Below are 15,432 nucleotides of genomic sequence, written 5' to 3' on the forward strand. Positions count from 1 at the left end.
TAACCTTACCTGTTGTCCGAGTGCTTCCTGCTTGTGTGGCAAACCTCAAGAGCGTCGATATATATATATATATATATATATATATATATATATATATATATATATATATATATATATATATCCAAACGATGTCCAGCCTCTCTTCCGATCTCGTCCACCAGTTGGGGTTGGTGTTGACAGGCGGACGCTGGACCCGCTGTAATATTTCAATCGTCTCGCGCCACTGGAGCGCAAGAAAAGTCGCACTCAGGTAGTGCGACACTCTTCTTGTGCTCCAGCGGTGCGAGGCGATTGAAAAATATATATACGATTCTGTTTTAAGCAACAGTGATTGAGAAGATGAACGAGTTACTCTCCTGTGATAATGTTATTTCTTATGGATACCCAATCTAACAGCAGATTCCTCACTTGTAGAATATTCCTAGGCTGGAGACTTGACTCAGTAATCTCCTAAGCAATAGCTCCTGCGTGAGGCAAGGTGATGCAGTCTGACTTTGTAACAGCCTTGCACTGTCCCAAAAGTGACACAGCAGAGCTACATTTCGGTGCCAATCCGGCATGCCAAGATCAGTTTCTGTATCACCGTTCTCCCGTGTCCTCAGGCATGGGTCAGTTGAGGCAGAGTCTATTGGCTCACTTGACTAATTCATCCACTCCAGAAAGCTGAATTTAACCTCATGGTCACAGGTTTAAATCCCAACAAGTCCACTCCACCTTTCATCCTTCCAAGGATGATAAAATGAGTATCATGGAGTTGGGTAAAAATTAACCTGTTATTCAGCAAGATGTCCCAATGGGTGATCATGCACTTTACAAATACACGTTATATTACAAATTGTAGATGAAAATGTGCTGAACAATAACTTGGGACTTTTTAGAATGTGCTGATGTCCAATCCACAGAACGGGGCCAAAGGGCAGTGAGCAATCTTAGGTTAGAGAGAAAATTCAACAGAAACAGGGTTGCAGAAAGTAACCTTGTACTTCTGATGGATACTCCAATCGCAGATCATGCACTTGCAGAACCGTAAAGTGGAGGATCTAAAGAGTAAACTAAAAAGACCTGCAGCACAGAGTAGGTAAAATAACACTCCCTGTGAACCTTCATGTCAAGGCAGGGGTGTTTGATGAACATGTGCACCAACACTCATATAGAAGCCTGACAGGTGTCCAAGACAAAATCTCCCTTTGTAAAGAACGAGTTACTTACCACCGGTAAGGATGCATCTGGTACAGACATAGTCTAGCCGCAGATTCCTTAACTTAGAATACCCCCAGGCGTCAGACCGGACTCGGAAAACCTTCCGCAGCAGAACCTCTGCGCGCCGGAGGCGGCACCGCACGGCTCCCCCATGACGTCGTCCACGGACGTGACGTTAACAGAGCCATATATGCCCCTCCCGGCGCGCTGACGTCAGTTTTCGTTGGAGAAACTTTTCCGCGCCGCAACGCAGAGCCACCACCAAAAAACTGTAAGAATATGGGAACAGTGTGCGAAAATGATGAAGACATGGAATGATGAAATACCGAACCATAAAGGAAAGTGCCAGGCACTGTATATTGGAAACTAGTAAAGGGAAAGAGCAGAGCACCATGACACATGAGCATACCGTCCAATTACGAAAATGGGCGGAGTAGAGCTGTGAGAGCAGAATTAAGCATTCTGTGTGGGAGGGAAGTAAAAGCGTTACCCTGCAGAAGGATCAAGCCACCCGAAGGGAGGGGAGCGTAGAAAGCCCAACCTGAAAAGATCCTCACAAAACGGGGAGGACGGGCAGGCGTTAAGAAATCTGCGGCTAGACTATGTCTCTACCAGATACATCGTTACCGAAGGTAAGTAACTCGTTCATCTGATAGAGACGTCTAGCCACAGATTCCTCAACTTAGAATAGATACCAAAGCCATGCCCATAGAGGAGGCTGGTCTGAGACTGAACCCCACCAAGTTCTAGAGAGAACTTGGCCGTCAAAGTTGACTAAAACAGTGCAGCCAATTATGTGACGAAGCACAGTGGGGACAGTAATGTCAGCGCAGTTAACTCCTAGACCATGAAGGTCAGAAGAGAGCCGAGAACAATGGAAGGCAAAGGTACCACAAGCCGACAAGAACAGCACAAAAAAAACCTTTTGTGTATAACGGGTTAAGGGAGGGAAAGCCCAGAGCCAGAATGCACGTGCTGGAGCAAGAGTTCACAACTTCGAAAAGGGAAGATGAACCAAGCCTAGGACCCGAGGGATCCGCAGGATCCGAGGTGTCAACAGAAAGCAAAAAGTGATTACCAGTCGACCAGGCAAAGCAGTGGAAAAACACTGTTGAACCTGCGCCTGCAAGATACAGGGGGCAACAAAGGCAAAAGACTGATTCCTGCCCAGCAAGTGCTGGTATGGAACAAAAAAATATGCAGGAGCTAAAAGGAATCTGATGACACCGCCAGAAGTGGAACTGTACCTAGGGTGTGAAAGATCCACCAGATCAAATGTGTCGCCTGTAAGCAAAACCCAGAGAGATGGCAACCGGTATGACAGAAAGCGCATACCGGCCCAGTATGTAGAATAGCGGAAGAAGCACTTTTCAAGTTGTATCAGCTAGACACATGTGACAATCCATGGCCAGAAGGCCGGTAGTAAAATAGAAGACATGCCAAGACATAGGCGGTCTGTTACAACCGGCGAAAGGGCCAATGGCACACCGCCTAGCGTCTAAGTAGGAGCGGCACGGTAAGACATCGAAGCATTCCGGAAGGCACCTAAGCACATTGTGTGGACATTGGAACCACACAAAAAAGGAAAGGCCTCCTGCAGGGCAGCGTGAGCAGCTCAGATGCGCACGACATCAAGAGGGCAATGGCCCAAAAGGGGAACAAGGCAACCGAGCACCACATAGAGGTGGCGGCACAAGCAGACCGGGTCAGTGACCACGGACACCGCATGAAGGAAAGAGCAACATGCCCCCCTTGCTCGGGAAGAACCACGGTCCCCTGCGAGCTAGAGGCATAACAGTGGAAACAGTCAGGATCAATGTAAGTGCCCCGGACCACAAGAAGCAAGTATTTCGAAGAAATACGCCCCATGAAAAATCACAGTATGATCCAAGCAGAAATGTGGAAACACCTGTGCTGGGCAGCAGGGAATGTGGAAAAAACCCTCTGTAGGAGAACTGGTGAGAAAAGAGGCCACATACAGCAGAGATATAAATGCTAAGCTAGTACCTTGGAGGACGAGCCAATAGGGCTGCGTGCCCAAGTTTGTACTAATAGTACTAAACATTGCCGCCATAAAAACAAGGACAGAAGCACTACAGACAAGCGGGACCAAAGGCACACCAAGTGCAACAGGGCGATGCTAATAATAGGATCGTAGGACAAAAGACAAGGAGGGACTCCCCGAAGGACGTCTGCGAGGAATACTCCATAGGAGCGTACTAAGGCAAGGCAGTCGCCCAGCACCAGCATATACCCCACATAGGATAAGTGTCAACCCCTGATAAGGGGATCCTCTTGGGCAAAACACGCAGTCAGAGGACTGAACAGAAGATTAAACCAGCCATACGGCTGAAATCTAACAAATCAGAGAAGGTTGAACAGCCGTGGACAGCAATCGAAGAACCTACTATACACGTTTGTGATAGAGGTGTAGGAAAATAAGGCACAGAACAGTACAAAGTTATGGCAACCCGGACAAGAGCCGGGAGACTGACGAATCCGCGTGGGGATCAAAAAGGTCCACACCATTAAACGTTAGATCTCTGAGGGCATCCCAAACATTATCTGGGAAATGACTGTCGTGCAGCCATGCATGGCAGCGAACAAGCCACAGATCGAGCAAGAGCTTGTCCGACAGAGTCATTGGCATCAAGGGAAGAACAGAGCGAAAATTGAGCCATTCCCCTGCCATCAAGCAGAAGCAACTGTGACCGCGGCTCCTCTGGATAGAAGGGAGAAGGGTCTCGACCAGGTCCCAAAGGGTCGAGGAAGAACGCGCAAACACACACGTTGTATTCAATGCGATGATACCCGCACTGGTAGAGGCAAAAAGTTGGCGAGCACACGCGTCCAGCCACCTAGAATCCCTAGTGGGAGGTAATAATGGCAAAGCGGATGAACACTGTGGGTTAAGGGCCACCTGAACGACGAGTCCCTGAGCCGTAGGGTGAGTGGACAGGCAGAGTGGATCACCCAGAGCAGGATGGTGCCTACGGGCAATAGCCCGATCAACAGGGTCACCAGAAGAGGGCCTTGCCCATGTGCCAGGCAAAATGTCAAATAAAGAGCTGCCAAATGGCAGCAAAGGCTCCACCTCAATAGGCTCCATATGGAGCAGATCCAGTAAGGGATCAGACAGCAGGGGCACCACAGGAGGCTGAAAACCAAGAAAAGCAGCCGCCCTGTGAATGGCACATGCGTAAGCAGCACCAGCTGCCATTCGGCTAGGCGATAATAAACCGTCGGTAGGAGACGGCCGAAGACTAAGCCGTCCACTGGACAACAAAAGTGGAGGAGCCAGAGAATGATCCGAAGGCCAGGCAACACAAGGCACTTGCACCATAGGTCCCCGATCCGGGTAATCCAGATAAGAGTCAACCTCTTGACCAGGAGGCGTTTATGCCGGCACCGGCGTCGATCGACACTGTGTGGAGGTTGCAGCGACGTCCGAGGAGTTGGGAGGAGCAGCAACCTCGTGAGTAAGCTTGGACGGTGGTACCGGGTTGGAGTCGTCTGGACGTCGACGAACTCCAGAGGCAACCCGACCTGGACGCCGTCCGACGTCGATCCCACTGATAAATGTGCCCGTTTGGTCAAGCCGGGCTTCGGGGCCGGGCGTCTGGGCCGGCGCTGCCTCCGACGTCAGCGCAGGAAGCCGCTCAGGGCTATGCAAAGACTGATGGTGTGGGCTGGACGGGCGGCTGGGAGGACCCACTGGGCGGTGACCCGTCGGCATCGTATCATCTCCGGAACCGTAGTCGATGCACACACCCGGAGCTGAGGAAGAATCCACCGGCGAGGACCCAACGTGAGTGCCCTCCACCTGTTTGGGACCTGAAGGCGCTCCAGGGAGAGGTGGGGACCCAAAGTACGACTGGAGTGCAATAGAATAAGCCTCCATTTGGGCATGCGTCGCTCCAACCTCTGGAAAGGGAGGGTATGGAGGTAGCGACTGCCGGGTGCCCTTACCTGGCATAGAGCGGGAGGAGCGGGCGCCGGCAGTACGCGAATGGGAGGAGGACCTCCGTGCTTGCTGCTTGTGCTTGCGCTTACCTGCCCTCGAACGACGTTCACGGGAACGACCTCTGGACTGAGCCCGATCTGGAGGGGGAGAGCGGCGACGCGATGGTGCTGGACCGGAGAGCTGTGCGGCCAGAAGTTTCATACGGCACTCTTCCAGGGACTTGGCCTTCATCCTCTGACAGGCAGCGCACTCTTTGGAGTCGTGGTGCACGCCGAGGCACCACATACAGATGAGATGCGGGTCAGTACCAGTCATCTGACGCGCACAGGCTTCACAAGCCTTAAAAGCTATAGGCATTGCACACTGTTCCGACGACACCGAGGGTGTCGGAAAGGCCTAAAAACCAGGCCAAGGAACTGCTGGTCTTCCAGGATGCGTTGGGACGCGGAAAAGAAAAAAACTGACATCAGCGCGCCGGGGGGGGGGGGGGGGGGGGGGGGGGTTGGGGGCATATAGGGCTCCGCGGACGACGTCAGGGGTAGCCGTGCGGCGCCGCCCCCGGCGCACCGAGGTGCTGCTGCAGAAGGTTTTCCGGGTCCGGTCTGACGCCTGGGGGTATTCTAAGTTAAGGAATCTACGGCTAGACGTCTCTATCAGATTACAGTTGTAGCACCTTAACTTTGGTGGACTGAGCTGATCATCAACACAATACTCCTTTGTGCATTTGATAAAGACGTATATGTGTCTCTTGGGATCAAGGCAATGAAACCTCTCCTCTTTCAAGTGATTTGGCAGAGTGAAGAACACTGGTAGAGTTATCGATTGTCCTACAGGGAAGGGCAATTCCGCTTTAGGCAGAATGGCAGCCCGGGGCCTCAGTACCTACTTCACAAGAAAATAAGGGGTGTATGGAAGTTGCACTGACAGGACAAGCAGCTCACTGAGACAGAGGCCAGATGTGATTGCAACAAGAAAGACCATCTTTACATTCAAGAGGCACAAGGAACAGTATGGCTCTAATGGTGTGCACATGCAAAATGGGAGAACCAAATAATGTCCTATAAATGCATAACAATGGATTGGGTGAAACGTGTGCTAAGCCTTTCAGAAAAGGCATCAAAACAGGTGACTTAAAGAAGGAAGGCTAGTCAGGCAAACATAGAAAGACCGAAAGGGAAGACATTTAACCTTTAACTGTGCCAACAGCAAAGCCTTGCTGGGACAATGACAAAACAAACAATAATACATCTGATAATTTAGCATAGAAGGGATCAAGCTAACAAACCCTACACCAAGGAACAACGTTTTCCAGGTGTTACAAATAAAAGAATGTCGTCGAGGAAAATCTGGCTGCCAGGATCGCATCCACCACCTCAGAGAGGAAGTCAAAACGGCTCAGATAGCACCTTTCAATCTCCACATATGGAGGTGTAGGTTGAGGTGATCTGGTGCAGGACACTGCCATTTTGCCGAGGTGTAATTGTCCTCCTGAAGGAGTAGCTGTATCAAAGAGCAAATCCTCAGGCTATGCACCACCACAGGAGGTATGTGACCCTTAAGGAACCTCTTGGCGGGAACTCCAGCATGTAGTAGTCTCAACACTGTATTTTCAGCAGGGGCAAAAAGACCTTGCACTGTAATGGTTTGTAATGCATTAACATGTCTTGCAGATGTAAGTGCTAATAGAACGGCTGTTTTCCATTTAAGGTGTTTGATATCAGCTTTATGGAAAGGTTCGAAAGGTTTTCATCAGTTCTGTTAAGACAGTATTTGGCTGCCAAGTAATCAGTGGCTTTCTTATTGGTGGGTAAGCTCCAAATAGCCCTTTTAGGAATTCCTTTATTAACCTGTCAGACAACAGGAAATTCATATTCCTAGGGAGTCTGTATATTGAAATTGCCACTAGATGTACTCTAATCCAGCAATAAGGGAAGCCGGACTGAGCGGCAGCCCTTACGAAGGTTCCGAGGAGAAAGAGTGAGACTCATTAGACTCACACCAATTGCAAAATCTCAGCCATTTTGCCTTGTATGACTTGTTCGTAGAGTTCGCTCTAGCTTTTGCCAAAATGCCTTAACATTGTTGGGAGATATTTAGCTGGTGAAATTCACTGTATTCAGGATCCAGCTTGCAAAGCTGAGATATTTTGGATCTAGATGAATCACTTGCATGCTGTTTCTGTAGAGTAATCCTAGGACTTGTTTGAGTTGAATGTGTTGTTGTTCTGACATCAGAAGAAGCTCCGTGTACCAGAATTGTCTCAGCTACACCGGAGCTATCAGAATAATCCTGCACGATTCTCATTACATCTTGTTCAGTTTTTGTGGAATTAGAGGTATTGATGGAAAGGTGTATGCGAATATGCCTGCCCAAGACATTGAAAACACATTTCCTCGAGATCCCTTGTGCAGGAACCTGCTTACGTAGTGTCAACTATTTTTGTTCGCCGGAGTAGCAAATAGATCCAGAGAGGGTGCTCCCCATTTGTTGAATATTTTTCTGAGTTGAATGTCTTATAATTCCCACTCGTGGCAGTCTTTCATGCACATTCTTAATTTGTCTGCCCATTGGTTTTCCATGAAAGAATGTTGTGCTTTCATGGAAAGTTTGTGTTGGAGAAACCAGCTCCATATGTACTGTGCTTTTGTGGATAGAGGGTGTTATCTTATTCCACCTTGTTTGTTTAAATAAAATATTGTGGTCATGTTCTTTGTGTGAATCGAGACCTACGACCCCTGTGCTCCCATTAGAAAAGCCCCAACGCTACTGCCTTCAATTCTAGGAGATTGATGTTTTCTACGTTCGACCATTTTCCGCTCTCTTACAGATCTTGGAGATGTGCTCCTCAGCCTTCCATTGACGAGAAGTAACTTGGAGTCTTGACTAAGAACTCTGACCCCACTACATTGTGTTCTTTCTTCATCCACCATTGCATCGCACTCACTATGTCTGCTCTTATAAGGACAAAATCGAAAAAAACAGTGTCCTTTGTCCAGTTGTTCCTGTAGCAGTCTCATGTACAAACAGCAGTTTGGAATGAGAGGAATGCATGATGATATTATTCCCAGAAACGATTTAAATTGCCTTACTGAAGTGGACCTTTTTCTTCATAGGTCATCCCCAATGTAATTATTTTTGCAACCCTTTTTTTTATGTATATACCTTGCAAATCCTTGTGTTCTTAACTGCCCCCAGAAAATTAATTGTTGTGTCAGGAGTTATACAAGATTTCTATTTGTTAATGCGGAGGAACAAGTCTTTGAAGAGTTGAAGGTATGTCATTTTAGAGTCCTTTGTGAGATTTTGCTTTTATCAGACAATCATCCAGGTACAGAAATACCTGGTGGCTGTTCCTTCTCAGGTAGGCTGCTACAGGAACCATACATCTGGTAAAAATTCTCAGGGCAGACTTCAGGTCAAATGATAGAACACTGAATTGGTAAAGACTTCCTGCCACCTCGAATCTGAGATATCCCCCCTGCTTTACATGTATGGGGATATGGAAATAGGAGTCTAGAAGATCAAACAATATCATATGGTCTTCTACCTTCAACAACTGAATTATATCCTGCAGCATATGTAATCATTCTAAATGACTGTTTTTTTAGGTGCTTCTAGAGCTGCCTCAAGTCCAACACCTGCCTTTATTTTCCATTCTTCTTCAGCAGAAAGATGTTGGAGTAAAAACCTCTATGTCTGCAGCTTTGTGGGACTTCTTCTATTGCTCTCTTGGAAATCAGGGATTTGATTTCCTCTCTTAACAGCTGAAGATGCTGCTATGACCTTCTGACAGGCAGATGGTATGGAGGTTTCTGGATAAAGTCTATGGTGTACCCATACTTTATGATGTCCAAGACCCACCATTAGGTTGGAAACATTTTGTTGGTTGTATGGAAATCTCATCTGATGTGGAGATCAGCTGGGATTGTCTACCCACTGACTCGTACATGGATTAAAATGGACTTACTATCATCTACCTTGTTTGGACATTGGCAAATTTTTGTACCATTTGAGTGCTCCTATTATTCATTGAATATTGATTGCCCCTCTGTTGAGGAGCTAAACTGGGTTGTATGGTAACCAACCCTTGTTCTTGAGCACCGTGTGCATAACGCATTCAATACTACTTTCCTATACTCATTACAGAGCGCCTATAGATGCAAACCGGTTACCATATCCATATTTATAAAAATAGGTCTCATTTATTACACAAACTATCACTAACACATTGGTATATCTCCTCCCTGGAGGTCTCAACACAATACACAAGAATACTTTGAAAACAATCAGGTAAGTAGCACAGAATACAGGGGTCTCCAGGGGCAGACCGAACCATATATATTAAGCACTGGAATGCAAATTAAAAACGGGACTTGGACCAGAGGAGCCAGAGACACAGGGACCCACCCAAGGTAAGTACCCAGGAACCCCACGGAAACTGTGAGCAGTGGGAACACAGCAGTGTGCCCCATGGAAGTCAATGGAGAAGTCACAATTGCAGTTTTAAAGAATAAGGACGTTTCCAGGAGGACCCTGAAGAAACCCTTTGGAAGACTGAAGGTTGGAGAACCATCCCACCCGTGGATTCCCCATGAACCAAGTTACCTGCACCGGGGAAGCCGGGTGCATTGGGGTGAAGTAATGTCAGAAACTGCATTAGACCGCAATGGGAGACTTCGAAGAAGATGCCTGTAGAGAAGATGGTGAAGGAGTCCGATTGAATCCAAGGGTGGATTCTAGAAGTGAAGAACCTCCAAGCAGAGAAGACAGAGTATATGTGACACGGAGGAGACCAGGGGGCACGGAAACGCAATGCCCACCGATGTCGAGAGGATCAGGTGAGACAATGGTGGCCTTCTTGCTGCAGCTGTAGGGACCGGCGATGCAGAGGAAGACCAGGAGCCGTGCACGAGGTGTTCCATGTTGGATATCGGTGGTCGGTGTCCGGCGGGAGCACTAACAAGCCTTGTAACCGCAAATGACGTGGATAACAAAAAAGGAGCAAACGTGGAACCAGCAAGGTCCAAGGGACTCACCAAGAGCTGGAGAGTCAGAACAGGTCCGAGCAAGCAGGTGAGCCCAGTGAAGCAAGAGAAGACTCTCAGGAGGACCCACAGGCCGAAGGCACAGGTGTCGCAAGAGGACCTCAGCCAGCTCACCAAAGATAATGGCCACGGTGCAGAGGATGCAGTGAGGACACTGATCTTTAGAAGATGAGGGGCTGAAGTTTCTTATCGAAGATCTTTGGAGTGCAGAGCCAACAAGCTTTGGCAACGGCAAGTCGAAATAGTGCACAGGGGTTTGGTCACAGCGGCACGACGAAGGATACAGTCCTCAAAATTACTGAGAAGACAGGTCAGGCCTCCAAGGAGCTGAAGAACCACCAACTGTGTTGCTGGGCCTTGGAAGTCCGTAGGACAACAGGAGCAGCAGATCAGTCAGCTTTGTTGCGGTGCCTGTAGATGCAGGGGAGTAACTCCTTCACTCCAAGGGAGATTTCTTCTGGTGTCCTTGATGCCCACAGGTCTTTGGAAGAACCTGGATGATGCAGTCAAAGATTACACAGAGGACTTGAAGAACAGCTAGACTAGAAGCAGAAGGAGTCTTCCTTGATGCAGTCTTGGTTCCAGTCGGAATCCAACGAAGTCCAAGTGTCCAGACCATTGAAGAGTGCTGTAGCTTCAGGGATGAGTTTGTCCCATTACGAATCTGAGGACCTACCCACAGGACAGGCCTGAAGTACCCTAAGGAAGGGATGGAATGACTTTGGGCATGTCCCTTCCAGAGGTGGGGCTGGACAGAGGGGAGGATACTCGCATGTCCTTTGTACAGTTTTGCACCAGAGCAAGGTGGGCTCTAAATGTGCCCTTCAAAGCAGTCTGGTGGCGCTGGCAAGCACCCTCACCCCAGCCCAATATACTAAGTCCTGTCTGGGAGGTGGTCACACCTCCCAGTGACATCAAACCTATTCTACCATCCCCTGCTCCAGTTTGGCTCAGCAGCAGGAGGGCGGAATCGGGTCTGTGGCCGGCAGCAGCACTGGCTTGCTTGCAGACACTGAAAGGCTGTTACCGGGAGTACGGAAGTTACCCCAACAGAGCCCCTGAGTGCATGGGATCATACTTCCAACACTGGAATCTCTGTTGGGGTATGGTATGGTATGGTTGGGGTACGGTATCAACATGTTTGATACCGAACACGACCGGGTTCGGTGCAGCTACTATATAGTTAGACATCTCGTAATGACTGATGTTCAATATATGTATTAAAATGGCTGACTGCACATACAAAGCCTGGAGGATCGACTCCAAGGTTCGAAGGGATGTCCTCCTTATGCAGGGGCACCCTTACACTTGCAACCAAGCACCCTGCCTTCAGGACTGAAAGCCCTGCCATAGAGGTGACTTATAGGTTTCAAAAGAAGAGACTTCAGATATAAGGAAACCTTTATTTGTTGTGACGTCAGTGTGCCAAGTTGGTGCAAAGTATAGGTGACACAAAGGTCAATACGGCGCAGCAGACAGCAACAATGTTGCGTAGAGTGGACCAACACCATGTACTGATGAACAGGGGTATTGCTCCAAGAAAAATCTTCTGGATCCAGTCTGACACCTGGGAAATTCAAAGTTAAGGACTCTGCAGCTAGAAGTTTCTATCAGATAGGAATGGCAGAGCGATGGGGAGCGGGATGGCTGTGGACTCGAGACAAAAAGTTACATCAGTAAAATGCTGTTTGACTTTATGTCAGTCTCTTAGCATGTCACATAGGCCTATATAATTTTTCTATTCCTTCACCACCGTTGGATTTATTAAACTCAAAATTTCAATTCAGGTGGTTTCAGTCAAACTCTTGAAATCAAATATGTCCTGCAGGATAAAGATTAATCACTTCATAAAGCATAAAAGGCTGACTCTTGATTTATTAAATGTTTGGGAAATGAGGACTTCACAAATTAGGCTGGTAACAGTTTGCTCAATTAGCTACATTGTAAGACACAGAGCACTCTGAGCACTGATTGTCCAACAGAATTCAGGACATGAGATTGGTTGCAACTTTCAGTTGATGTGAAATATTTAGATCACATTTTTCCAGGATTCTCAATAGGAATGGTGAATCATCTGTTTCGGAACTATATTTGATATCAGTCAGGATGTTTACAAACATGTTTCTTAAAGACGGTGCTCCTTGAAAGGTATTAAATCATTATTTCATTTTAGGAATCCTACAGTCTAAGAATAATCAGGTCTATATTGTCAAGAGAACATTCTGTTGATTCATCAGCCTGCAGTGTTTTAAGCAGTCCTTGGCAAATTTTATCAGAGGACTCCTTTTGTAAGTTACATTTCAGCTCTAAGCTGCTTTGAAAATAATGCACAGCGTACAAAGACACTAATCTTTGCATTAAATGTATTTGGCATTAAACAACATACTAATATGTTGACAGATCAAAAACCTTGCACTTTCAAATATGGAACCTTGTGAAGACGAAGATAATACCAACAGGAGGAAGAGTTCCTCAAACAGCTGCAAGTTACACATGCTGCTAGTTCTGCATTCATACTTAAAATACATTTCAACACATTCACAATAGGAAGGACCAACAACACCACCAGTAGTTAGATGATTTCTATTGTTGTTATACTGCTTGTACTTTATGTTAGGATTTTTTTTAAATTACATCTAAGCCTTGTATTCATCAATGGATTTGATTTTGGACTAAAGGATAGTACACTTTCATATACACTGCAAAATGCATAACCAAAATAGTTTATGATGGTCTTAGAAGTTAATCCAGACAGATTTAAAAGCGGCTTACCGTTTATATTGAGCACAAAAACTGAAAATCAGCAATGTACCAAACCCAGCAGTTAGAATTCTTTTCTCCAGCTAGTTTGTGAACATGAACCTTTTGTAGAAGTACTACAAGCAAATTTACAATTATAAAACATATCTATGAACTTCTACATTTGTGATTTTCATAGTAATTCAGAATACAGTGCACAAGACAGCATATAAGTACGATGTGTGGGCACACACAAATTCCAGTTGTACATTCTACAGGATAGGTGCTCACAGGATCAACAAAGCACAAGAAGCAGACTACAGAACACATACAGATGTTTATCTTACAAAATACTTACTCCTGAAGGTCAGTGATAAGTTTTTCCTTGGCTTCAATCTCATCCCTCAGACTGCTAATTTGCTTATGATGGGCTTCACGATGACTCTGAATTTGCTGCTCAACAGCAAGCTACAGATAAAATAAAGGTAGTTTAGAACTCCCATAAACAGATCTAAAATGTAAGGAATGTCTAGGTCATACAGATCATCTGCAATATAAAACACCCACCTTGACTTCATTTGCGGTTTGCACCTTATTTAAGTGTTCTTTCTCCATTTCATGGACTTTTTCTGAAAAGATAAATAATAGGATATGATAAACAGTCACTTGCATATGTTGAGAAAGACTTTTTGTTTGAATGAATCAGAATCAACACCATTGAATACAAACATTTGTGCATTCCCACTAAAAACAATGACATTTAATATTACTACTAACAGAAACGCCAAACTAGCAGTTTTTGTCAATGAGTTAATTGTTAATGGATGCAATACATTTACTGACTTGTCACGCTGGTTTCCTAGCACTAGAGCAATGTACAGTTTCACTAAGTAAAGACTTTGAAATTTCAGAATAAATACAATTTCTTCATCATCGGGGAAAACTTGTGACATGATTTTATTAGCAAACGTTTGAATTGACTAACAGGTGTTGAAAAATAAAGAAATGTGCACTGGCAATGCCAATAGGTCTGACTAATAAAAGCTGCATTCGTAATGTATTTTATAAATATTTGTTGATCTAGTGAGGTTGTATTTTTATTATCACTGATTATGGTTTCGAAGCTGAGCCCGCTGTGTAATCACTGGGTGAGGCATAGGTTAAAGGTTCAGGAGGGCACCTTAGTAAAAACTAATTTGACACATGAAGCGTTATCGGCAAGATGGCTCAGAGGCTTAGTTATGCACGTTTGTGATGATCACATACAGTAAACACTGCTGGAGAGACAACTAAGAGGCTCAGTAGTGCAATTTACTGAATCTGTGTTAAAAATGGTGCAATGATCATGTGCCTAGATATAAAGCCACAACTGTGTCTAAAAGCGTTTTTTTTTTTTAAGAGGTCGAATTTTACCAACAAACGTTTCTGCTGAAGCGACAGGCACCGGACAAGGCACTTCCAACACTAATACTTAAAGCTTGACCTGTGCACAGAGTACTCAGTTATGTTTTGCAGACGACTGCAAGACAGCATACAAGACCACAATATCAGGTAGGAGGCAATTGCTTCATAACATGCCAGGCGACACAGATTATGACAAGCATTGAAAATGCAATAGGTCTTGTCTTTGATTTAGTTAAAGCCATTTGCTTTGCTAATGGTATTGTATAGCAAAGCAAATGGCTTTAACATAATGAAAGGCGAGACCGAATGTTAGTGTCAGTCAGTCAGTGTCAGTCAGTCAGTGTCAGTCAGCCAGTGTCAGTCAGCCAGTGTCAGTCAGCCAGTGTCAGTCAGCCAGTGTCAGTCAGCCAGTGTCAGTCAGCCAGTGTCAGTCAGCCAGTGTCAGTCAGCCAGTGTCAGTCAGCCAGTGTCAGTCAGCCAGTGACAGTCAGACAGTGACAGTCAGACAGTGACAGTCAGAGTCAGCCAGTCAGGGTCCGTGTCAGACAGTGTCAGTCAGATTGAGTCAGTGTCAGTCAGATTAAGTCAGTGTCAGTCGGAGTGAGTCAGTGTCAGTCGGAGTGAGTCAGTGTCAGTCGGAGTGAGTCAGTGTCAGTCGGAGTGAGTCAGTGTCAGAGTGCCAGTCAGTGTCCGTCAGAGTCAGTGTCAGAGTCAGTCAGCGTCAGAGTCAGTGTCAGAGTCAGTCAGCGTCAGAGTCAGTCAGCGTGTCAGTCAGCGTCAGAGTGTCAGTCAGCGTCAGAGTGTCAGTCAGCGTCAGAGTGTCAGTCAGCGTCAGAGTGTCAGTCAGCGTCAGTCAGCGTCAGAGTGTCAGTCAGAGTCAGTCAGCGTCAGAGTGTCAGTCAGAGTCAGTCAGCGTCAGAGTGTCAGTCAGAGTCAGTCAGCGTCAGAGTGTCAGTCAGAGTCAGTCAGCGTCAGAGTGTCAGTCAGAGTCAGTCAGCGTCAGAGTGTCAGTCAGAGTCAGTCAGCGTCAGAGTGTCAGTCAGAGTCAGTCAGCGTCAGAGTGTCAGTCAGAGTCAGTCA

The 15,432-nt window shown here is 46.4% G+C and overlaps 1 protein-coding gene across 2 annotated transcripts in view; it reads right to left on the reverse strand.

The window, feature by feature from the left end:
• Window positions 1-15,432, reverse strand: part of KIF5B (kinesin family member 5B) — a 721,610-nt gene that overhangs the window by 203,547 nt on the left and 502,631 nt on the right. For both annotated transcript variants that reach the window (XM_085631849.1, XM_085631850.1), the window contains exons 18-19: window positions 13,516-13,577; window positions 13,307-13,416 (exon numbers count right to left, since the gene is read on the reverse strand). In XM_085631849.1, coding sequence (XP_085487975.1) covers window positions 13,307-13,416; window positions 13,516-13,577 — 172 coding nt within the window. The remainder of the gene's footprint in view (window positions 1-13,306; window positions 13,417-13,515; window positions 13,578-15,432) is intronic.

This window comes from Triturus cristatus, chromosome 10, assembly GCF_964204655.1.
Source record: "Triturus cristatus chromosome 10, aTriCri1.1, whole genome shotgun sequence".
In the NCBI taxonomy this organism is placed as follows: Eukaryota; Metazoa; Chordata; class Amphibia; order Caudata; family Salamandridae; genus Triturus; species Triturus cristatus.